This window comes from Pristiophorus japonicus, chromosome 9 (genome assembly GCF_044704955.1).
Source record: "Pristiophorus japonicus isolate sPriJap1 chromosome 9, sPriJap1.hap1, whole genome shotgun sequence".
NCBI lineage: Eukaryota > Metazoa > Chordata > Chondrichthyes > Pristiophoridae > Pristiophorus > Pristiophorus japonicus.
In genome coordinates this window covers 53,886,127-53,910,067 of record NC_091985.1, presented here as the reverse complement: position 1 = coordinate 53,910,067, position 23,941 = coordinate 53,886,127, and the positions used below count along the sequence as shown (strand labels likewise).

The 23,941-nt window shown below is 40.4% G+C and overlaps 1 protein-coding gene across 1 annotated transcript in view; it reads left to right on the top strand.

Annotated features, from left to right (window-relative positions):
* The window catches only part of srbd1 (S1 RNA binding domain 1), a 384,714-nt gene that overhangs the window by 63,934 nt on the left and 296,839 nt on the right, over positions 1-23,941 (top strand). The window contains exons 10-13 of the mRNA XM_070889352.1: positions 1,324-1,462; positions 11,203-11,306; positions 12,613-12,720; positions 15,236-15,393. Of these exons, the coding sequence (XP_070745453.1) occupies positions 1,324-1,462; positions 11,203-11,306; positions 12,613-12,720; positions 15,236-15,393 (509 nt within the window). The remainder of the gene's footprint in view (positions 1-1,323; positions 1,463-11,202; positions 11,307-12,612; positions 12,721-15,235; positions 15,394-23,941) is intronic.

The following is a 23,941-nucleotide window of genomic DNA, read 5'->3' as shown; positions in this document are numbered from 1 at the left end:
ATAAATGTGTGAACCGACTTGTGTGAATTTCTCAGTAGTTTGTTTAAAGTCTCTTAAACAAGGTGCTATATTTCTACATGTGCCAAATACCCGGGTAACCAAAGGTCCTTGAGGTACAATACGATGCCCCTGTTACCTTTGAATTGGCAACATTTAAAAATCACCATGTCATTTAACTGCACTGAAGTTATGTAAATTCATTAAAAAATAAAATTAATTGACACATCCAAAGGGAGCCTTCTCCCATCCATTCTCCCCAAGTCACTCAATCTCTTGGGAGTGACTTTCAAAAAAAAAGCAAAAAAAAAGACTTTGGTCTAATCTACATTACAGCAATGCCTGTAAAGTGCTTTGGGACGTCCTGAGGTTGTGAAAGGTGCTATATAAATGCAAATTCTTTAGGGAAAATTCTGGGAAATTTCCCTCCAACCCTCAAAGGCATTCAATCAAGCTTCAAAAGATTGAAGGAACTTGTGTCAATAATCTCAGTTACCCTTCACCTACCTTCATAAGTGTCAACTTGGCTCAGTGGTAGCACTTTCACCTCTGAGTAAGAAGGTCATAGGTTCAAACCCCACTACAGGACGTGAATAGACAATTTAGGCTGACACTTCAGTCCAGTGATGAAGGTGTGCTGCATTGTTGGAGATGCTGTCTTTTGGATGAGATGTTAAACCAAGGCCCTGTTTCCTTGTTTAAGTGGAGTTAAAAGATCCCTCACCACTATTTGAAGAAGTGTCCTGACCAACATTTATCTCTCAACTAATGCGACCAAAAAAGATGCAAGAGGTCATTTATCTCATTGCTGTGTAATTCGGCTGCTGTGTTTGCCTATTTAACAGTGACTACGTTTCAAAACTACCTCATTGACCAGGAAGAGCTTCGGGATGTCCTGTAAATGTTTCTTTGTTCTTGTGTACCTTCTATAACTTAAGATGTTCACTGTTCTTGGGAAGTTGTCCAGCTTCCCTTCAAAGGACTGTAGTGAACCCATACTTGCAGCATGTTCTGATAATCTGTTTCATAGGCCAATGGTTCTCTGAAAAGAATCCATTTCTGCATCTAACCTAACTATTTGCTTTCATATTTTATATGCATGCACCCTCGTTCTCCAATTGCTGTCTAGCTCAAATAATCTATCTACCCAGAGACTCTGTTCCTTTTTATCATTTTGGAAACCTCATTTGTTTATTTCCTTGCAATCTATGAATTATTGGCCATGAATAATACAATTTAAAAAAAAGAAGTATGACTATTGGAAATAAAGTCTGACCTGGTTGTAAAAATAAAAATTGATATTGATACCCTGATATATGTTTATAGGTGCGAATCAAATATTGTTTTTATTCAGTCAACTTTGACAAAAGCAACTGCAAAAGAAGATGGAAACAAAAAAGATACTGAGAAATTCCGTCTGTACCATAACTTCAGCAACAGTATTGGAAACGTTCATCATCATCAAGTAAGGAATATCTTTTTAAGTATTACAAAGCAGTTTCATTATTTCGATAAAGTAGAAATATTGGGGGGGGAAATTGTGGTTGGAGGCTGCCTTCGTATGAACGCCTCCGACCCAAAATAAATCTACGAAAGTACCTGGTGGTCCCGGAGGAACGTAGGATTCCAGTCGGAGGCCTAGATTCGCTGCACAGCGCATGGGAAGATGTCTTTCATAAATAGTACATGCTGGAGTCACGTGGAACTGGACAACCAATCACGATTCAGTATTCTCATTGATACGGAGTTCCCATTACTATCAATGAGAATAACCCCCAAAACACAGCGTAATAAATAAATAAAACACCTCACATATTTAAAATTCATTGAAATTTAAATGTAATTAAATGTTTTGGGGAAAAAAAATTGGGGGGAATTATTTTTGTGTTTTATTAGGGTTAAAAATAAACTTACTTTAAGGGACAGGATTTTTAATATAAAAATAAGTGTTTAAATTTAATTCTTATATGTTTTAAAAGTGTTATGCTGGTAAAAGTAAGCTATGCAACTGCTTTTACCAGGCGTAAAAGTTTGAAGGACATTCGCTGGTCATGAGTTAGGCAAATAACCCAATCTCTCCTGCGCGGATGTCCTTCTTCCGGGGATGCAGAGGATCTGTACAGAGAAATCTTGACTCGTTGGAAAAGCTGGTTTTCAGCGCATGCGCATTGCAACCCGAAAACTGTTTTTTGTCAGGCCTCATTGGGTCCGTACACGCACTTCGTACGGAACTGGCGAGGCCGCAAGTATCATAAAATCTTAACAAATAAATGTTCTCAAATTTCTAATTTTGTCGTGGAATTTCCAGGAAGCTGCTCCTGCTCTGTTACCGTAACTTTGCCGGAAGTGTAGCAGAAACCCATTTATGCACATAAACGGTATCTCTGCCTTGTATTTTAGCGAGTGACAGCGCAGGAGCAGCTTCACCGACATTCTTAGTCTTTATTTCTTTTTCTTCACAATACTAGAATCTCAATTGATACACCTGGATGACTATAAACTGCTGCAGTATTTGTTCTGAGCTCAAACTTTATTATGGTATGCTTTCAGACTCAAAAAAGCTTAATATACTGACGTCTCCTACTATTTCTCAACACCAACAACAACATGCATTTATACAGCGCCTTTAACATAGAAAAACATCTCGAGCTGCTTCAGAGACTTAATCAAACAAAGATCGATATCAAGCCAAAGAGAGTTTTTAAGGAGAAAAAATGGGTTGCGAGGTTCAAGAGGGAATTCCAGAGTGTGGAACCTAGATAGCTGAAGGCATGGCTGGCAAAGGTGGGGTGAAGGAAAAGGATGCTCTTGCCTGAGGAATGGAAGTGTTGTAGAGATGGAGGAGGTCACCAAGACAGGGAGGGGCAAGACCACAAAGGAATTTCACAAGCTAATGATGTAGTTAGCCAGGAGAACCACGATGAATAAGTAGAATGGTGCAGAATAGCTTACAGTCACCAGACTTTTAGATGAGTTAATGGAGGGTGGAGGACGGGAGGTCAGCCAAGATAGTATTGGAATAGTTGAGTTTGGAACTGATAATGTTACAGCAAAAAATTGTCTTTTAATGTTCAAAGAAGAGCCGCTGCACTAAAAATGTAATTGCCATTTGGAAGTTAGTGGAAGCTACAAATGTGTTTATACATATGTGCACATAATTCTCTTCTTAGATTGCGAGAGCAGTGTGAATGGTGGAAGATAATTTGGCACTATCCACTTGTACTGCTCTAAAATTGGTTTTGGAGTCACACTGGTGTGTGGTATGACGACTATAAACAGTTAAAAGTTATCTTGATATTTAGAGAGCCTTTCTGGTTGTATTTCAGCAGGACTGTAGTTTTTCTTTCTTCAAAAGAAAGTTGAATTTCTTCGTGACTTCAGAATTGGGTGTATGAACTCAATCACTGACAACAAACATGCATTCAACTTTGACCTTATTTGGCAGCTACTCAATCATGGTCTGGACTTCAGCATGGTGTCATCATAGACACAAAGCACTGAGTTGTGGGGTTAACAGTGTTGTTGCCTGTCATAGCACCAAATGCCTCTTGAAGATTCTGAGAGAACTAAGAATGAATTTTGTCACATTTATTTCGCCTACACTTACAAGAGAAACATCTACATTAGCAGTATGCTGTACTTTCTGTTCTGTTCACTTAAATGTGATGCACATAACTGTTTTTGTTACTTTTTTATCCTATAAAATGTCAAGCCATTTCTGTCACTGGTATGGTGACGCTGATGTCTGTAAATCAGTATAGTGCCTTGCAGCCATATAAAACCATTGCGTTTAACATATGTGACATGTCTGAGTTCGCCTATAATTGAATTAAAGCTGTCTTAATGACACACTGTGTGCAGTTGTGACAGTGCTGTCAGCATCTAACAAGTAAGAAAATGTTTGTCAATAAAGAAAAAATGTTCTGAGATTTAAGTTTTATTTATCTAAGATTCACTGTGTCATATGGTGAGTGCTTTGTTTTTAATTTACAGTTCTATTTATTTTTAATTAAAAAAAAACTCTCATTGAGCTCACTTACTAAACGGTTTTCACCTCTGTAGCCAGTACTTATCTGTGTAATAGTTGGTTGCTGCAGGGTGAGACACGCTGTCAGTTTTACCTCTTTCAAGGTGAGATTCTCCACTTCTGTGAGGCGTCCAATCTAGCAACCAATTAAAGATTAGACAGAACTCACCACAAGTCTGTGGCGGATGGATTCACATGTTATATAACACATGTCAAATCTACAAGCACAAGGTTATGGAGAAAGCATTTTAAATACTCTGGGCTAGAATTTCCAAACAATCCACCAGCTTCCGATTGCCACCCAAAAGATTGCTAAGATTCCCAAGATTATCGCTGGTGAAAAATTCCCCCCCGAAAAAGAAAAAAAATCCGCCCAGTGAAAAAAATGGGTGTTGCACCCCGATTCTCAACTGAAAAATGGAATATTGGGCCGATTGGGCGGTTCTTGAAGAAAATGGGCGATAATTAATAAATTTACTAAAAATTTTCACTGCGGCTGCGGGTTGTGCCGAGGAGGAGAAAAACGCGCACACTATTTTTTAAAAAACATAAAATAAAAAATCATAAAAACATTCTCAGGACCCTGTTCACTTAAATCACTACAAGAGAATTTTAAAATAATTAGTAAAAAACCAATTACTTACCGTTTTCTTGCAGGGCTACTCCACTACTGCCCCGCTCCGCTGATTTTCGTGGCCATTTTTAAATACTTACCTGCGGGTCGCTGCTGAACCACAAATCGCGCCATGGTGATCTGTGGGCGGTCTGCTCCCCAGCAGTACTTCAAAACCGCTGACGGAACTCAGCTGAGGAATTTTTCGCCGATCTGGTTCCCGCCCAAAATGGCCAATACCGTTGAGAAACCGGACGGTGGACCACTGGAAATTCTAGTCCTCTGTCCCCTGTTCTCAAGTGTTTTGTTCCATTTTTAATTTTTTTTTACAATTAATACTTGCATTAAACAATTGGCATGGGCCGATTACATAATAAACTGGATCTAACTGGTTGCATGGCACAATTTTCTCTCATTTGATTTTTAAAATAAACTTTTGAAACCTTTTTGTCTGGATGGAGTATACCATTCAACCCCTTGAGCCTGTTTCATCATTCACGGAGAGCATGGCTGATCTGTACTCTAATTGCATCTACCCGTCTTGGTTCCATACCCTTGGCTAGCAAAAATCTCGGTTTTAAAATTATTAATTGAGCTAGCAGCTACTGCTTTTTGTGGGAGAGAATTCCATACTTCTACCATCCTTTATGTGAAGAAGTGTTTCCCAACTTCTCTCCTGAATGGCCTGGTTCCGATTTTAAGGTTATGTCCCCTTGCCCTAGACTCCCACACCAGTGGGAAATGTTTCTTTCTATCTACCCTATCAATTCCTTTCAAAATTCTAAAATCTTCAAATCACCCCTTAATCATTTATATTCCAAAGAATATAAGTTTACATTTTGTAATCCCTCCACATAATCTAACCCTTGGAGCCCTGGTAACATTCTGGTGAATCTGTGCTGCACTAATTCCAAGGCCAATGTATCCTTTCTAATGTGTGGTGCTCAGAATTGTGCACAGTACATCAGATGTGGTCTAACCAGGGCTCTGTGTAGTTGTAGCAAAATTTCCTCCTCTTCTTCTCGCCCTCTAATTATAAAGGCCAATATTACATTAGGCCTTTTGATTTGTGGTACACAGATGCTACATTTTAATCTGTGTATATGGACTCCTAAATTTCGTTGGACCTCAAGCTTTTCACCATTTAAAAAAAAAAATATTCGGATCAATCTTTTTTTGGTCCAAACTGAATGATCTCATACTTGCCTGCATTGAAATCCATCTGCCACAGTTTTGCCTACTCACTTAGAAAGAAAGACTTGTTCATCTATCAATGTCCCTTTGTAATTTTATGCTCCTGTCTATACTTTTTACTATACCACCAATCTTTGTGTCATCGGCAAATTTGGATATATGGCTCTCTTGTGTTATCTATGTCATTAATAAATATAGTGAATAGTTGAGGCCCGAGCACCGATCCTTGTAGGGTCGTTTCCCTCCAAATTGGAGTACATACCCATTATCCCTACTCTGTCTTCTACCACCTAACCAATCTCCTAACTAGGTTAATAATTTGCCTTCAATTCCATAAGCTTTCATTTTTAGCTAACCGTCTCTTATGTGGGACCTTATCAAATGATTTCTGAAAGTCCATATAAACTACATTTTAGACATTTCCCTGTCTACTACTTTAGTTACTTCCTCAAAAAATGTAATTAGGTTTGTTAGACATGGCCTACCCTTTACAAATATACGTTGGCTCTATCTAATCAGCTCAAATTTCTCTAGGTGCTCAGTCACTCTATCCTTAATTATAGATTCCAATAACTTCCGTATTTATTTAATAAATAAGGAAGTCTGGACACACTCCCAAAAAACTGTCGATGCTGGATTAATTGAAATTTTCAAGCCTGAGATCAATGGACATTTGTTGGTTAAGGGATATGGAGCAAAGGTGGGTAAATGGCATTGAGCTACAGATCAGCCATGACCAAAATGAATGGTGAAATTCAAGATGCTGAATGGCCTACTCCTGTTCCTATCTTCCTACGTTCCTACTATGCAGCAGAGTCACTGTTAGTTTCTGACTTGTATAAGTAGCATTAAATATTTAATTTTTAAATTATAAGCTTGGATTAACGATTAAAAAATCAATTCACAGCACTTTGATTTTAATAGACTTTTGGAACTGTATTGTAAGTAAAAATTATAAACGTTTTTAAAGATTAAGAGCAAAAACTTTTAAGAATCGGTAATATACCATTTAAAATGCTTTCTCCATAACATTGTGTTTGTAGATTTGACACCCAAAGCTGTATAATACGTGAATCCAGATTGGACCTGATGAAGAAAATACGATACATAATTAATGTGTTACTGCAGGAAAGAGTTAACTAATGTTTTTGGCTTCAGTGCAAAGTAATAGCATGTGTAGAATTATGGAAGGTACACTCTTTTGTCCAACTGACAGTGCAATCTGTTATCGTGTAGAAGAAAGAATACAGATTTGAATTATATTGTTGCCAGTGCCATTTACTGGCAATAATCTGAATTAATAATTTATTTGGGAAACTTGAGTTTTTACTTGAAAAATCCATAGTAAGAGCTCATTAATGCAATTTGCCTTATCTTAAACATTAAAGTCCTTTTAAGGGTGAGACACGCTGCCAATTTTACCCCATTCACTAAGATTCTCCACTTCCATAAGATGTACAATTTAGCAGCCAAGTGAAGATTAGGCAGAACTCATCACAGATCTGTGGCTGGTAGATTTGCTTGTTATGAGGCATAATATTGAAAACCTATTTTAAATACATTCGCTTGCCATTGAAGGCTACTTCAAACATTCAAACGCTCCGATTTGTGTACTGTGGTAGTTAATGCAAAAGCTCTACTTTGTGACATACATTACCTATTCAAACATGTCTTTAAATGCATATATGTGCAAGTTTTGTTTCCATGTGTTTCCTTTTTATGAAAAATATATTTTTTAACTTGGTACTTTTTAAGCTGCATGACCTGCGATTTTATACCAAGAGTACTCACCAAAACTAGAAATAGCACTTGATCCTAATTAAAGCAGACTGTATTAGGTTCCGATGTGTTCTCACCTCCAGTACTGTCCCCCTGAGGCTGCTGCCACCACCCTCCCATATGAATACAATTGAGATCAATATTTTCAAAAATTATCGGCAACTGCTGTGAAGTTACTGATGACATTTTAAGATCTATGTCCCAACAACTGTAACACACGAGGTTACATTTGTTATGTAAAGTTCACTTTTCTGTCTAGCCATGGTAATTTACATGTGTCAGATTATCTTCTGATGGAATTACACCATCGGTTTCTGAAAAAGTGCAGAAACTTAGTGTTTTAAAATTCCGAAAATTATTTTTATGGCTCAATTTATTTCGACTATATTAACCGAAATAAAGCAAGATGAGCTTTATGTGAACTCTCAGATCTGGAGCTACTTCAGCCATTGACTGTTCAATGTGTGAACAATTTCTCATCTCAGTTGGGCTCAGCAGTATTGTAAAATCAGGCTTTCTGGTATTTGACCAACAGAAGTCGAAGTATATCAATAAAGCACCATCACATTTTATTTTAAGCAACTTAGCCTTGCACTCTTGTTCAAGAGTAACAGTAACGCCAGTCTTATCACCACAGGTCAAGTTTCGGCCTGAGTTGCTCCTATTTTTTTGGAGCAACTGATTTAGAATGGAGTATCTTAGAAATTGCAATTCTTGGCATTTAGTTCGCTCCAGTTCTAGTCAGTTAGAACAGTTTCGTTTTGGAACAGATTTTTTTTTCAAAAAGGGGCGTGTCCGGCCACTTACACCTGTTTTGAAAGTTTAGGCAGTGAAAACTTACTCCAAACTAACTTAGAATGGAGTAAGTCTAGATTTTTGTACGCTCAGAAAAACCTTGCCTAAACTTTACAAATCAGGCGTAGGGAACGGAGGGGTGGGGGGGGGGGGGGGGGGGAAAGAGAAGTAATTCAATTCTACAAGCATTCAACAGTCTTACTTATACAAATAAAGAGCCATCCTGAATATAAAATTATAAACAAAGCAAATACAAAATATTGAATATTCCTACCTGTGTGAAGCAGCAGCAGCCTTCGAGCTGCGGTGCTTCAGGCAGGCCTTCCATGTTGGAGACGGCGTGGCAAGCTCCCAGGGACCAGCAAGGAGCCAGAGAATTAAGAGGTATTTTTCTGTCGCCCTTTTAGGCATGAAAAACGGGTGTCCAGGTTGGGGCTGCGCTTGACCCCACTGTTTCTGTTACGTTTTTCTACATTTGCCTTAATAAGCCAGATATTATAAAATCATGGCTTCCTGATCGGAGGGATCAGTTGAAGAGGCCTACCTATTAAAACATTTTCTTCCTGCTGAAATCAATTTTTTAAATATTAAAATTTTCTGCCATCTGTTTCTTGAAAATATGCAGTGTGTGTATTTATAGCACTGATTTGTCATCTACCCAATTAAGGTTGTGCCAGTTACCCAGCAGAACCCGACAGTAAAGTGTATGATTTGCTGCAAATATATAAACGGAGTTTCTGAAATATACATGGCTGCAAATGTTTTTGTATCTTCATGAGAGACAGCAGTGATAGAAATTTGTTTTAAAAGAGTTGGTGGGGTTGAATTATTTATGTCCACTGTTCTCTTTGGCTTTTAAAAAGGTTCTAGCTAGATGCATGAAGTTTGGTGTGACGACAACGCCACTTTCAAATTCCCAAATGTCTAGGTTTTGGCCTCCGTTCGCAAATTCTCATCCTTTTGTTCAAATCCCTCCATGGCCTCGACCTTCTCGATCTCTGTAACCTCCTCCAGCCCTACAACTGTGGCGGCCATGCCTTCAACTTCTGTGAGCTCTGTAATTCCCTCCTTAAACCTCTCCACCTCTCCTCCTCCTTTAAGTTGCTCCTTAAAACCTACTTCTTTGCCAAGCTTTTGGTCAACTATCCTAATATCCCTTTATGTGGCTCGGTGTCAAATTTTGTCTGATAACGCTCCTGGGAAGTGCCTTGTTCTGCTACGTTAAAGGTGCTACATGAATGCAAATTGTTGTTGATCACTAGTTCTTTCATCTCGGATGCTTAAGATGGTGCTAAGTTACATTCCATTCATTTGTGTTAGATTTTGGGAAATAGATTCTGGATTCGTACTATTGGCTGATGCCATTTGCATGCCGGGATGTAGTAGATATTTGTATATCTACAGCAGCATTACTCTTTAATAGTGTAAATGTATCCAACATGGGATAACCTGAGTGAATGTAGAGAACAATGGATACCCGAGAGTGATTACAAGACACATTAAGAGGTTCAGATGGCATCCTAAATGTGATAAGTGCGATTTACAAATCAAGGCCTTGAGATTAGATTGCAATCTTGAAATATCTCCGTTATTTGTTTAATATATTAATGTTTCAAGTTTCTTTGTGGAGATATTATTCAGATATTGTGCTGAATTGGCTATGTGCGCAGATGTCGTCTGTCAGTACAATCCATGTCTTCAATGTGTGTTGACATTCACACAAGCATTAACAATCGTGATGTCATTACTGCAGATGTATTGAGCAGAGATCTCCAGTTGATTATGATATACATATGTGTGGTTTTTATCTATGAAAATGGTTGTCCTCCTAAGATTAATTTGTCAACTGAATTGCAAATTTGACAGCTTTACTGCAGACTGTGAATAGTTGTTCTATGAAACTTGGCTTTAAAAACAAAATATATATATAATATATATATATAAAGCTAAATGCTTTTAATCACTTAAGAGAATTACTTCTTATACTAGGGTCATTATCTTGCAATTGAGCCAACATTGGAAACTGTAACTATGGATTCTAGATCTCCTTGCAGTTTGACCTGGTTTCTTTGGCAGCACATTAGAGTGACTGCGGAAACAGGCTCATTGCCATATTTGACACAAGGCAAGTGCAGAAATCCAACAGGGCAAGTAATTTGTGGGTGAACAATGTAAGATGTTTTTTTTAAAGAAGTTTAAAAATATATATTTTTGCAGATATGAAAATAACCAAATAAAAGGCTTGTAAGAACAAATTACTTTGTTTTTGGTCTTTGGGAAAAGGGAGATGTTTTTTGAGTCAAAGCAATGTAGCACAACTCTTTTGCAATATTATTTGTTAAATATTGACTATTATAAACTAAAAGATTCAAAAGTTTACATATTACTTGATTAGATAAATGATTAGTGTCAGTAAATGGTTTATTACTCAAATCCACTCAAAAAACAGCATTTTTACTGTCCCTGTAACATTTAATGCAAAATAGTGGCACTTTATGCAGTAAGAATAGAAAATTGTGCAATTTATCACAGGATGTTGTGCAGTATCCACTGTTGATAAAATATATTTAGCTGACTTAGCTCAACCTTTCTGTATTTGCTATCTTTCCTTATCTATTTCTATCAAGTCTATGCTTTTGACCTTAAACTTCTATAAAAGTACCTTTCTTAATTGATTATATGCAGTATGATTTACTATAAAACATCAAGCGAGTGCTTATATGTAAGGAGACTTGATAAGTTTGTCTTTTGGGTATTTTATGTGTCATCTGTCTATGCTATTTATGTTTGCACTCAGATTCTAGCCATTAACCGAGGGGAAAAATTGAAGATCTTGACAGTGAAGGTCAGCATTCCTGACAGAGTGAAAAATGAGTTCTGTAGATGGTGCGTCAATGAAAGGTCTGTCTATACACTAATAAAGCTAAATGTTCAAACGTACCTATGTAATTATTTATCTCTTCCGTTCTTCTCTTTCTCCTTTTCCCCTCCACCCCAAAAAGAAAAGGTAGGGGATGTCTTTTGAATATGAGCATATTTGACCTGTTTCTGGGCATCTGTAAATGCCAGCACTCGTAAGTGTGCACATTGACTCGTCCTTTGATTCTCCCTTCCTACCTGCCTGTGGGAAAGTGCCTTTCACTTCTATATGATGCACTTGATATTAGGGAGTCATTATATAAGAGAACTTCATGAATGAATCTGCATTAGAACATTAAAATGCAGCAGCCAGGGTGCCAATGCAATACAAAGTTTAAGTGAGATGTAGAGATACTGTACTTTTTTATACGTATTAAAATGTATCATTCATTGAAAATTAAATAGGAATTCAACAACCCATTCTGTTAGTCTTTACTGCTATAAATTACACTCAGTACTGAACTTGTTCAAACTTGTACTGTAAAAGTCGCAGCAGCAATTGGGTTCATGAGCTGAACTGAAATCTTGTTTGACTTTAGGCCTAGCATAGAACTTTTAAAGACATTTTAGAACAGGAGAAGGCTGTGAGCTTCACCTCAGAGGTCTTTAATCTCATTCCTATGCTCTTTTCCTATACTTTTTAATTTTGTGTTTATTTAATTCCATCTTAAATGCCGTAATTGAGCTTCAATGTTCATTTGTGGTAACACATCCCATATCAAATTTCAAATATATCATTATGACTCTGTAGTTTCATCTCTGGTGTCCTCACCAGTGAATCTACACAGGAACAGAGGAATTGCTAGATGAAAAAGGCTAAGGTCAATCGAGTTTGCCTTCTGCCATCCTGGTAGTCGCATGATACAATGATAATGGAGTTGTTGACTAATCAAAGTAATCAGTCTCTATCAACTGGTCTACAACTGACCCTGTAATGACACAAGGAAAACCCCAGTGGTAGAGAGCTTTGGAGACCGTGGTCCAAAGTTACCTTTTTGCTCCCAAGCATGCTACACTTGCTAAGTGTTGCACCTTTTTCATGCCTCCAATATTCCTTCTATAATTGAATGCAGAACCTAAATGTAGATTAACCGTCACTTTCGTGCCTTTGTCTTCAGTGCTAGATGGAGACTGCTGACACTTCAGTGGGTAGCCTCTGTGTCTGAGGATATGTGCAGTTGGTAGTTTCATAGCTTGCTGTTCACAGAGGAAAAACAATATGATATTTGAAAAGAAAAGTAATTATCAAATTCTTGTATTGAAATTACATGTTTGAACCCTAAACTAGATGGAGACCACGCAGCTTTGCAAGGCCTGAATTTATGAAAATCTTGACTGATTCTGCTGATGATTCATATAAACGTCTCATTTATCCACTTCTGTGCAGAGAATTCAGGTGACAACTGTTTTCAAAATATTGTTGATTATTTTCTCTTCTCTCCTAAAAGCATTAAATCTTGCTGGGCACAGTGCAATCGGCACTGGCAACCTTTTGGTACCTTGCTCATGGTAATTTTCAAATGTGAGCCTAGCTGCTTGAGTATCAGTAGGCCATTTGATAATGAAATGCTTCACAGCCAAGCTGATTCTGTACTCCTCTGACTTCCACACATGCACTTTCCAGCAGGAGTCACTGGAGTGAACAGGAGAAGAAACACTAGCTGTATTTTCTTTTCTCATGGACACTAGCACAATGTCACATTTTAGAATTTTTGACTTTTTAAGTTAGGAGGAATTTTGAGTAATGTATATGCAGATATTGGTATTAAGTTGAGCCCAACAGAGGTTAAAACCACAACATACAGTTTTTGAGAATGTGGATTAGTATTCAGCATGTCAAGATGGCTATTAAAAGGGCATGCAGGATCCTGGGCTTCAAAAATAGAGGGATAGATTACAAAAGCAAGGAAGTAGTGCTAAACCTTTGTAAAATACTGGTTCGGCCCCAGCTGGAGAATCATGGCCAATTCTGGGCACCACACTTTTTAGTCTGCAAGATGGTACAGAGGAGATTTACTAGAATGGTATCTGGGATGAAAGACTTCAGTTTGTGGAGGAACTGGAGTTGTTCTCCTTAGAGCAGAGAAGGTGAAGGGGAGATTTGATAAGAGATGTTCAAAATCATGAAGAAATAGAGAAACTGTTTCCAGTGGCAGGTGGATCGGTAACGAGAGGACACAGATTTAAGGTAATTGACAAAAGAACCCGATATGAGGAAAAAATCAGGGGAGTTGTTATGATCTGGAATGCACTACCTGAAATAGTGGTGGAGCAGATTCAATAATAACTTTCAAGAGGGAACTGGATAAATACTTGAAGTGGAAAAAAAATTGCAGGGCTATGGGGAAAGAGCAGGGGAAAGGGATGAATTGGATGGCCTCCTTCTGTACTGTATCATTCTATGATTCTCTGCTTAAAGGATTAGACTCTGACCAACTGGCTGGACAAATTATGCTTCCCGTATACCACATCAGCTCGAGGCAATGGAGGTTCAGAGTAATTTTAATTAACAGTATGTCTGTGGCTCGCTTTTCACTCGGCTGAATGGACATGTAGGTGCCAATGTGTGGGCCAGTTTCTGATGCAAACTTCTCGGTCTGATTGACAGCCCAACTGGCCAATATCTGGATATAGGGAGCTAGAAGAGGATCAGAGGTAAAATCTTTGCCTTCATGTCCAGTTCAGCAAGCTCGCACACAGACAGTTAGCTCAGTGAATATTGACTTACAAAAGTGAAGCTGGGCTGTTTGTGTAATTTATTTTCACTATTCTGAGGAGCAATAGAAATTGTATTGAATTTCACTAAAGATTGTATTCTGTTCTGTTTTCGTGAAATAAGCCAATGTTTTGTTTATAGTTTGTCTTACCTCAATGTGTTTATCAATCCACCTTCCAGTGGATAGGAAGAATGCACATTGGGGCACATTTGAGATTACAGTAACCAGCTCACCCAAGCAGTTGTAATTGTTACAACCCCAAGGTCACACTATTGTATGACCAGATATGGGGCAGTGACGTTACATTCCTGATAAGTAATGCAGTGTCTGATTACCTGAGGGATTGGTGACATTGGACCCAAGAGAATATCTCGTGCAAATCTGAAACTTGTAACAACCAATTCTAGCTACCAACTACTACCCCAGCTGAGACCAATACAGACTGGAAATTCAACCTTGGACCTTCAAGTCCGTATAGATTAGTGCTAACCAGTTAATGCCTTTACCCATTACACAATCAAAAGAGCTTGTTTTCAAGTTTGTAATATATAGGTTAAAATCAAGAATGGTTACAGCACAGGAGGTGGCCATTTGGCCTGTCGAATCCGCACCAGCTCACTGCAAGAACACTTCAGCTAGTCCCACTCCCCGCCCTTTCCCCGTAGCTCTGCAATTTTTTTTCCTTCAGGTACTTCTCCAATTCCCTTTTGAAAGCCGTGATTGAATCTGCCTTCACCACCCATTCCAGATCCTAACCACTCACTGTGTAAAAAAAGTTTTTCCTCCTGTCGCCTTTGGTTCTTTTGCCAATCACCTTAAATCTGTGTCCTCTAGTTCTCGATTCTTTCGCCAATGGGAACAGTTTCTCTCTGTCTACTCCCAGCTTCTCCAGTCTATCCATGTAACTGAAGTCCCTCATCCCTGGAACCATTCTTGTAAATCTTTTTTGCACCCTCTCAAGACCTTCACATCCTTATACAACATATTTTATGTGGTAAGTTTTTGAAAATAAATTTAAGACACATTTTGGATACTATGTGGATGGATAATACTGAAATTTAGTTAAGCTGTTAATTATAAACAAGTGCACGATATTGTGTTATCAGGATTCTGTTCTATTTGGATAGTCTTGTAGTTGTTTTATTTTGATAACTAATGGAGTTAAGACTTTGCTTTTCCTTTCTTTCTTTTAAGATCCCGTTTAACCTCAGATGCCGAGAAGGAATCTATTGCAATGTTTGGGAGAAACCTTCGACAGCTTCTTTTGATTAATCCTGTTCGTGGCCGGGTTCTGATGGGGATTGATCCTGGTTTTAGGCATGGCTGTAAACTGTCAATCATTTCACCTACAAGTACGTACAAATCTTTTGCTCTTCCCTTTGCTTTGGAGGGAATTGGTGTGTTAGTGTATGTATATATCTACACTTTCATACACATGTTTAACAAAGGTTGCAAAGCATTAACATTTTATTTACAATTTTTAAGATGCTGCTAAGGGTGCACAATGGCACAATATGACTCCCTTCAATGTACTGTGCCGTAGGGTTGTAGGACATGATTTGCATCTGCAATTGATCTCTCACTGCGTTTGGATCTTCACTGTCATGATCGAAATGTATCGAGTTGAGACCAGCTGCACTAAATCACCACACTCACTGAGATCAATTAACTTAGCATCAATCAGGGATCTTCCTATAATATGTAGCTCAGGACCACACAAAATGGTATAATTTGCCAGTTGAGCATTTGGGATGCCCCACATATGTTTTAATAGCTTAATGTTGGGGCTTCTCTAAAATTCTATCTGTGACTTATTGGCACTGTAAAGATAACACATTTTTAAATTGGTTATTCCTGGTTGCTACTGATGGTTTTACAATAAGACTGCTTGTTGGCACTTTTGAGGTTTTTTTATGCTAATATGTAATGTCAAAGTGTCTGGAAGGTAGGAATTTGAGCAAAATTGATGTCAGATTATTAAAATTTGTATTTGTACATAAATTCTAACGTTAATCCCTGTTTTTAAAATTGGAAATTAAATCTGTAGAGAATAATACTTTAATGGGGATATCAAAGTGCTTTCCAAATTTCAGTACTCCAACTAAATTTGAAAATGCAGCAATTGTGGGTTCTTCCTATTTATTCACAATGATTTGAGCAGATTTGAGAAAGCTACGTGTGAGCAAACACTACACAACTCTCTCAAATGTTTTGCTCTTGTGAATAATTTAAACCCTTTATGTAATAAATTATGCATTCATGTAATTCCTCTTTAATATAATGTAATATAATGGCCCCGAATTAGCGGTCGGGGGCTCCCCGTGGGGAATTGCTGTTGATCCGCAAATAAAATGCCCACGTATCTGGCAGTCTGGGAGGTAAAGAGATTCACGGTCCTGGGCCTCTGCGGTAACCCATGGGTTGAGGCCCACTTATCTCGGGAGCACGCAGTTTGGGAACGCCCTTAGGATCACATGGGCCACAGCCCATCACGGAATTCTCATAAGCATAAATGGGAATATCCCCAAAAATACATCTACACTTTAGATAAATTAAAAAAAAACATTACTCATGTAAAATTAATTAAAATGGCATTTAATTAACTATTTAAAACAAATTTATTATTTTGAAAAATACATTTATATGTTTTAAAGGGGCTAAAAATAAACTTATCTTATTGCACAGGTTTTTAATGTATAAATAATATATTTTTATGTTTTTTTGAAACTGTTAATGCTGGTAAAAGCAGACCTTGCACCTGCTTTTACCAGGCGCAAGAATTTTACGGGCATTCGCTGGGCAGAAGTTGGACAAATAGCCCATCTCTCCACCTGCGAATGTCCTTTACCCAGGAATGCATTGGATCTGTCAAGAAAATTCTTGACAGATTGCAAGTTCCGGGTTTTCAAGCATGCGCTTTGCACGCAAAAACCCAGAACTTGCGTGGCCCTTACGGAGCACGTACGCACCCATAGGGGCCGAAAATTGTAGCCTTATAAGTCTACAAAAATGACCTGACAGCAAAATTCATAATTAAGATTAACTTGATATTGAAGTTCATATGTCAAAAAGTGATTTTTCTTGAGGTCTATCAAAGTTCTGAGTACCAAAGATGTGCCTAAATTTAGGATATATTATGAAGAACTGTAGAATACAGTTGGTATCCCAAGAAAGAACGACTAAAAAATGATTAAGAAAGGGAAGATGGACTATGAAAGTAAACTAGCACAAAATATAAAAACAGATAGCAAGGATTTCTACAGGTATATAAAAAGGAAAAGGGTGGTTAAAGTAAATGTTGGTCTCTTAGAGGACGAGACCGGGGAATTAGTAATGGGGAACATGGAGATGGCAGAAACTCTGAACAAATATTTTGTATCAGTCTTTACAGTAGAGGACACTAACAATATTCCGACAGTGGATAGCCTAAGGGCGAAGGCACTTGACACAATCACGATCACTAAGGAGGTGGTACTCAGTGAGATAATGAGACTAAAGGCAGATAAATCCCCTGGACCTGATGGCTTGCATCCTAGGGTCTTAAGAGAAGTAGTGGCAGGGATTGTGAATGCATTGATTATAATTTACCAAAATTCCCTGGATTCTGGGGAGGTTCCAGCAGATTGGAAAACTGCAAATGTAATGCCCCTATTTAAAAAAAGGAGGCAGACAAAAAGCAGGAAACTGTAGACCAGTTAGCCTACCATCTGTGCTTGGGAAAATGTTGGAGTCCATTATTAAAGAAGCAGTAGCAGGACATTTGGAAAAGCAAAATTCGGTCAGGCAGAGTCAGCATGGATTGATGAAGGGGAAGTCATGTTTAACAAATTTGCTGGAGTTCTTTGAGGATGTAACGAACAGGGTGGATAAAGGGGAACCAGTGGATGTGTCGTGTATTTGGACTTCCAGAAGGCATTTGACAAGGTGCCACATAAAAGGTTACTGCACAAGATAAAAGTTCATGGGGTTGGGGGTAATATATTGGATAGGGGATTGGCTAACTAACAGAGAACAGAGAGTCGGGATAAATGGTTCATTCTCTGGTTGGCAACCAGTAACTAGTGGGGTGCCGCAGGGATCAGTGCTGGGACCCCAACTATTTACAATCTATATTAATGACTTGGAAGAAGGAACTGAGTGTAACGTAGCCAAGTTTGCTGATGATACAAAGATGGGAGGAAAAGCAATGTCTGAAGAGGACACACAAAATCTGCAAGAGGACATAGGCTAAGTGAGTGGGCAAAAATTTGACAGATGGAGTATAATGTTGGAAAGTGTGAGGTCATGCACTTTGGCTGAAAAAAATCAAAGAGCATGTTATTATTTAAATGGAGAAAGATTGCAAAGTGCCACAGTACAGCGGGACCTGGGGGCACTTGTGCATGAAACTTAAAAGGATAGTATACAGGTACAGCAAGTGATCAGGAAGGCCAATGGAATCTTGGCATTTATTGCAAAGGGGATGGAGTATAAAAGCAGTGACGTCTTGCTACAGCTATATAAGGTATTGGTGAGGCCACAGCTGGAATACTGCATGCAGTTTTGGTTTCCATATTTACGAAAGAATATACTTGCTTTGGAGGCAGTTCAGAGAAGGTTCACTAGGTTGATTCCGGGGATGAGGGGGTTGACTTATGAGGAATGGTTGAGTAGGTTGGGCCTCTACTCATTGGACTTCAGAAGAATTAGAGGTGATCTTAGAAACATAGAAACATAGAAAATCGGTGCAGGAGTAGGCCATTAGGCCCTTCTAGCCTGCACCGCCATTCAATGAGTTCATGGCTGAACATGCAACTTCAGTACCCCATTCCTGCTTTCTCGCCATATCCCTTGATCCCCCTAGTAGTAAGGACTTCATCTAACTCCTTTTTGAATATATTTAGTGAATTGGCCTCAACTACTTTCTGTGGTAGAGAATTCCACAGGTTCACCACTCTCTGGGTGAAGAAGTTCCTCCTCATCTCGGTCCTAAATGGCTTACCCCTTATCCTTAGACTGTGTCCCCTGGTTCTGGACTTCCCCAACATTGGGAACATTCTTCCTGCATCTAACCTGTCTAAACCTGTCAGAATTTTAAACGTTTCTATGAGGTCCCCTCTCATTCTTCTGAACTCCAGTGAATACAAGCCCAGTTGATCCAGTCTTTCTTGATAGGTCAGTCCCGCCATCCCGGGAATCAGTCTGGTGAACCTTCGCTGCACTCCCTCAATAGCAAGAATGTCCTTCCTCAGGTTAGGAGACCAAATACTCCAGGTGTGGCCTCACCAAGGCCCTGTACAACTGTAGCAACACCTCCCTGCTCCTGTACTCAAATCCCCTCGCTATGAAGGCCAACATGCCATTTGCTTTCTTAACCGCCTGCTGCACCTGCATGCCAACCTTCAATGACTGATGTACCATGACACCCAGGTCTCTTTGCACCTCCCCTTTTCCTAATCTGTCACCATTCAGATAATAGTCTGTCTCTCTGTTTTTACCACCAAAGTGGATAACCTCACATTTATCCACATTATACTTCATCTGCCATGCATTTGCCCACTCACCTAACCTATCCAAGTCGCTCTGCAGCCTCATAGCATCCTCCTCGCAGCTCACACTGCCACACTTAGTGTCATCCGCAAATTTGGAGATACTACATTTAATCCCCTCGTCTAAATCATTAATGTATAGTGTAAACAGCTGGGGCCCCAGCACAGAACCTTGCGGTACGCCACTAGTCACTGCCTGCCATTCTGAGAAGTCCCCATTTACTCCTACTCTTTGCTTCCTGTCTGACAACCAGTTCTCAATCCATGTCAGCACACTACCCCCCAATCCCATGTGCTTTAACTTTGCACATTAATCTCTTGTGTGGGACCTTGTCGAACGCCTTCTGAAAGTCCAAATATACCACATCAACTGGTTCTCCCTTGTCCACTCTACTGGAAACATCCTCAAAAAATTCCAGAAGATTTGTCAAGCATGATTTCCCTTTCACAAATCCATGCTGACTTGGACCTATCATGTCACCTCTTTCCAAATGCACTGCTATGACATCCTTAATAATTGATTCCATCATTTTACCCACTACCGATGTCAGCTGACCGGTCTATAATTCCCTGTTATCTCTCTCCCTCCTTTTTTTAAAAGTGGGGTTACATTGGCTACCCTCCACTCCATAGGAACTGATCCAGAGTCAATGGAATGTTGGAAAATGACTGTCAATGCATCCACTATTTCCAAGGCCACCTCCTTAAGTACTCTGGGATGCAGTCCATCAGGCCCTGGGGATTTATCGGCCTTCAATCCCATCAATTTCCCCAACACAATTTCCCGACTAATAAGGATTTCCCTCAGTTCCTCCTCCTTACTAGACCCCCTCATAATCTTATCGAAATGTATAAGATTATGAGGGGGGCTTGACAAAGTGGATGCAGAGAGGATGTTTCCATTGATGGGGGAGACTAGAACTAGAGGGCATGATCTTAGAATAAGGGGCCGCCCTTTTAAAACTGAGATGAGGAGAAATTTCTTCTCAGAAGGTTGTAAATCTGTGGAATTCGCTGCCTCAGAGAGCTGTGGAATCTGGGACATTGAATAAATTTAAGACAGAAATAGACAGTTTCTTAAACGATAAGGGGTTATGGGGAGTGGGTGGGGAAGTGGAGCTGAGTCCATGATCAGATCAGCCATGATTGGCGGAGCAGCCTCGAGGGGCCGTATGGCCTACTCCTGTTCCTATTTCTTATGTTCTTATGAATGAGTTGATCTGATAACTCACTGAAAAGTAATGAGCATTCAGAATCATGAGTCACTGAAAATAGGCGAAGAGGATTTATAATTCAGCTCCTGTTCTTCAAATTACACCTTCAAATGAATACTCAGCTTTTTCCTGTAGTATGTCTTTAAAGTTTTAATCTAATTTTGAAGTTGAGATTAGTTGAAACCCTTTATGCTTTGTATACATGGTTCACATGCATCGTGATTCAAACCCATGGATCACATCACTAATGGCCTTGTAATCACTCCCAGGCATCCATTATTCTGTTGTTGCAGTATTGGGAGCACTAAAACTTTAATCAGGTTTTTGAAATCTAAGTTGAACAATACCTGAAATAGTAGTCAATTTAATCACAAAGTTTCAAAAATGAATGTATCACATAACGCAGCAATAACAATTTGTAATTATATAGCGCGTTTAATGGAGAAACACATCCCACGGCACTTTACAGAGTGTGCATAAAAAGGATGGGTACTGAGCCATGGTGGGAGAGTTGAAAGGATGACCAAAAGTTTGGCTGAGAAGATTTTAAGGGCGGTTTTAGAGCTGGCGAGAACTAATTAGACAGAGAGTTTTAGAGAGGGAGGTCCAGAGGTTAGGGCCAAGGCAGCTCTAGATGCAGCCAAGAATGATGGCATGAAGGGAAGGACGATGCACAGATCATCAATGTTGGAGAAGCAAAGGAGGGAATGTAAGACTGGAGGAGATTGAGAAGAGGCCATGACTGGAGATGCCCTGACCATGTTGAGACAGGTAGGAGTGGAACTGTATAAGGGCACTTCACTGAGCTGGCCGATGACTGAGTGTGGCATGGTCGATCATATTGAATACGGAGAGAGGTTGAGAAAAATAAGGATCTTTGACCATAATTGCAATCAGAGGAAGCCATTTTTGACTTTCATCCTGGCAATCTCCATCGTATGTGTTGGGCAGAGGCCAGACTGAAGAGCTTTGAACAGATAATTGTGGGAGAGTACAGAACTGAGAGGTGACCACGCTTTCAGTGATCTTGGACAGGAAGTTTGTAATCTCGGGTGACATTTCAGTGCAGTACTGAGAGTGATTCTTTTGGATGAGCCGTTAAGCAGGTCTCCCCCTCATTGAAGAACCTATAGCACTGTGAATCTCTCTTGTTGTCCTCCAACCTCCGGGCTCCTGATGTCCTCCGGGCTCCCGCTGGGCCCCACCTCGCACCAAGAGTCACAACCAATCTGCTACCTGGGATGCTGTGACGTCCGGTTTGTCGCTCACTTTGCCTTCGTCGCACTCTCAAGCTGGCTAGTGCTGCTCCCTGTGGTGGCTGGCTCCTACCGACGCTGCGCTGGGTCCTGGGGCTAGCCTCCTTTAGGGCTCCTGCTTCGTTCCTGTTCCGCTGCTGTTTCCCCTCAGGTCGGCATAGGGAAAGCCAACTCCAATGGCATCCTCCTCCTGACGGAATGCTTAGAACACGGCCGCGTCATAACTAATAACCTGTTCCGTCAGAAGGACAAATATAAAGCTTCATGGCAACCCCCTCGCTCCAAGCACTGGCATCTGCTAGACTACTTCATTGTCCGAGAGACGGACGGCAAAGATGTGCGCATCACCCGCACCATGACAGGAGCTGACGACTGCTGGATGGTCCACCGCCTAATTCGCTCTGTCATCATCATCAACATTGCCCCAAAACAGCGACGACAACAGAAACAAAAGATCCTGCTAAGAAAGCCCTATTCAGCCAATGCCTCGCTACCAACCTGACAACTCCCAGTGACCCAGAGACGCAGAGTGTCCACAGTGCATGGTCTGCCCTCAAGGCCTCCATAATCAGCACCTGCGAAGAGATGCTCGGTCACTCGACCAGGAAACACCAAGACTGGTTCGATGAGAATGGCCAGGAGATCCAGGAGCTAATATGCCACAAGCGCAAGGCATTCTTGGACTGGAAGCAACAACACAACTCGAGTGCAAGAAAGCAGCTCTACAGACGTCTGAAGGCCGAGGTCCAATAGCTAGCCGACAAGCACGACGTGCGAGGATTCTTCAGCGCAATCAAGGCGACCTTCGGCCCAAGCACCTGAGGCCGTACCTCACTACTGGCCAAGAACAGAGAGGTGTGCTCATCAAGAACAGAGAGGCAGTCAGTGCCCACTGGAAGGAGCATTGCGAGGACACTCACTCATTGGAGTGAATGTCCTCGACTTCATCCCACAGCATGCCATCCGCCACCATCTCAGCACAACCCCAGCCCGGCATGAGGTTGAAAAGTCCATCCGACAACTGAAGAACAAGAAGTCATCAGGAGCAAATGGAATCCCCGCTGAAACACTAAAACATGGCGGAGAAGCACTACTGGCGTGGATCCATGACCTCCCCTTTCTTATTTGGAAGGAGGAGATCATACCAGGAGATCTTAGCGAAGCTGTAATCATGACCATCTTCAAGAAAGGTGACCAGTCCAACTGCGGTAACTACAGAGGAATCTCTCTGTGGTCGGTCATCGCAAGAATCCTCCTGAATCGCCGCCGCCTTGTGGCTGAAGAACTCCTCCCAGAGTCGCAATACGGATTCCGTCCATTAAGAGGCACAATGGACGCGAGCCAGATACAAGAGAAATGCAGGGAACAGCACCAACCCCTGTACATGGCCGCCTTCGACCTTACAAAAGCCTTCAACACTGTCAACCGTGAGGGATTATGGAGCGTCCTCCTCAGATTCGGTTGCCCTGAAAAGTTTGTCACCATTCTCCGCCTGCTCCACGATGACATGCAAGCCGTGATCCTGACCAACGGATCCACCACTTGGAGGCCGAACTCCAAGCCATCATCAACGCCTTCACCGAGGCATACGACAACATGGGCCTTAAACTAAACATCCGTAAGACAAAGGTCATCTACCAATCTGCCCCCGCCACACAGCACTACCCACCGGTTATCAAAATCTAAGACGAGGCCTTGGACAACGTGGACCGTTTTTCATACCTCGGGAACCTACTGTCAACAAGGACAGCCATCGATGACTAGGTCCAACACCGCCTTCAGTATGCCTTCGGTCACCTGGGGAAAAGAGTGTTTGAAGACCAGGACCTCAAACCCGGCACCAACCTCATGGTCTGCAGAGCAGTGGTGACACCCGTCCTCCTATATGGCTCAGAGACATGG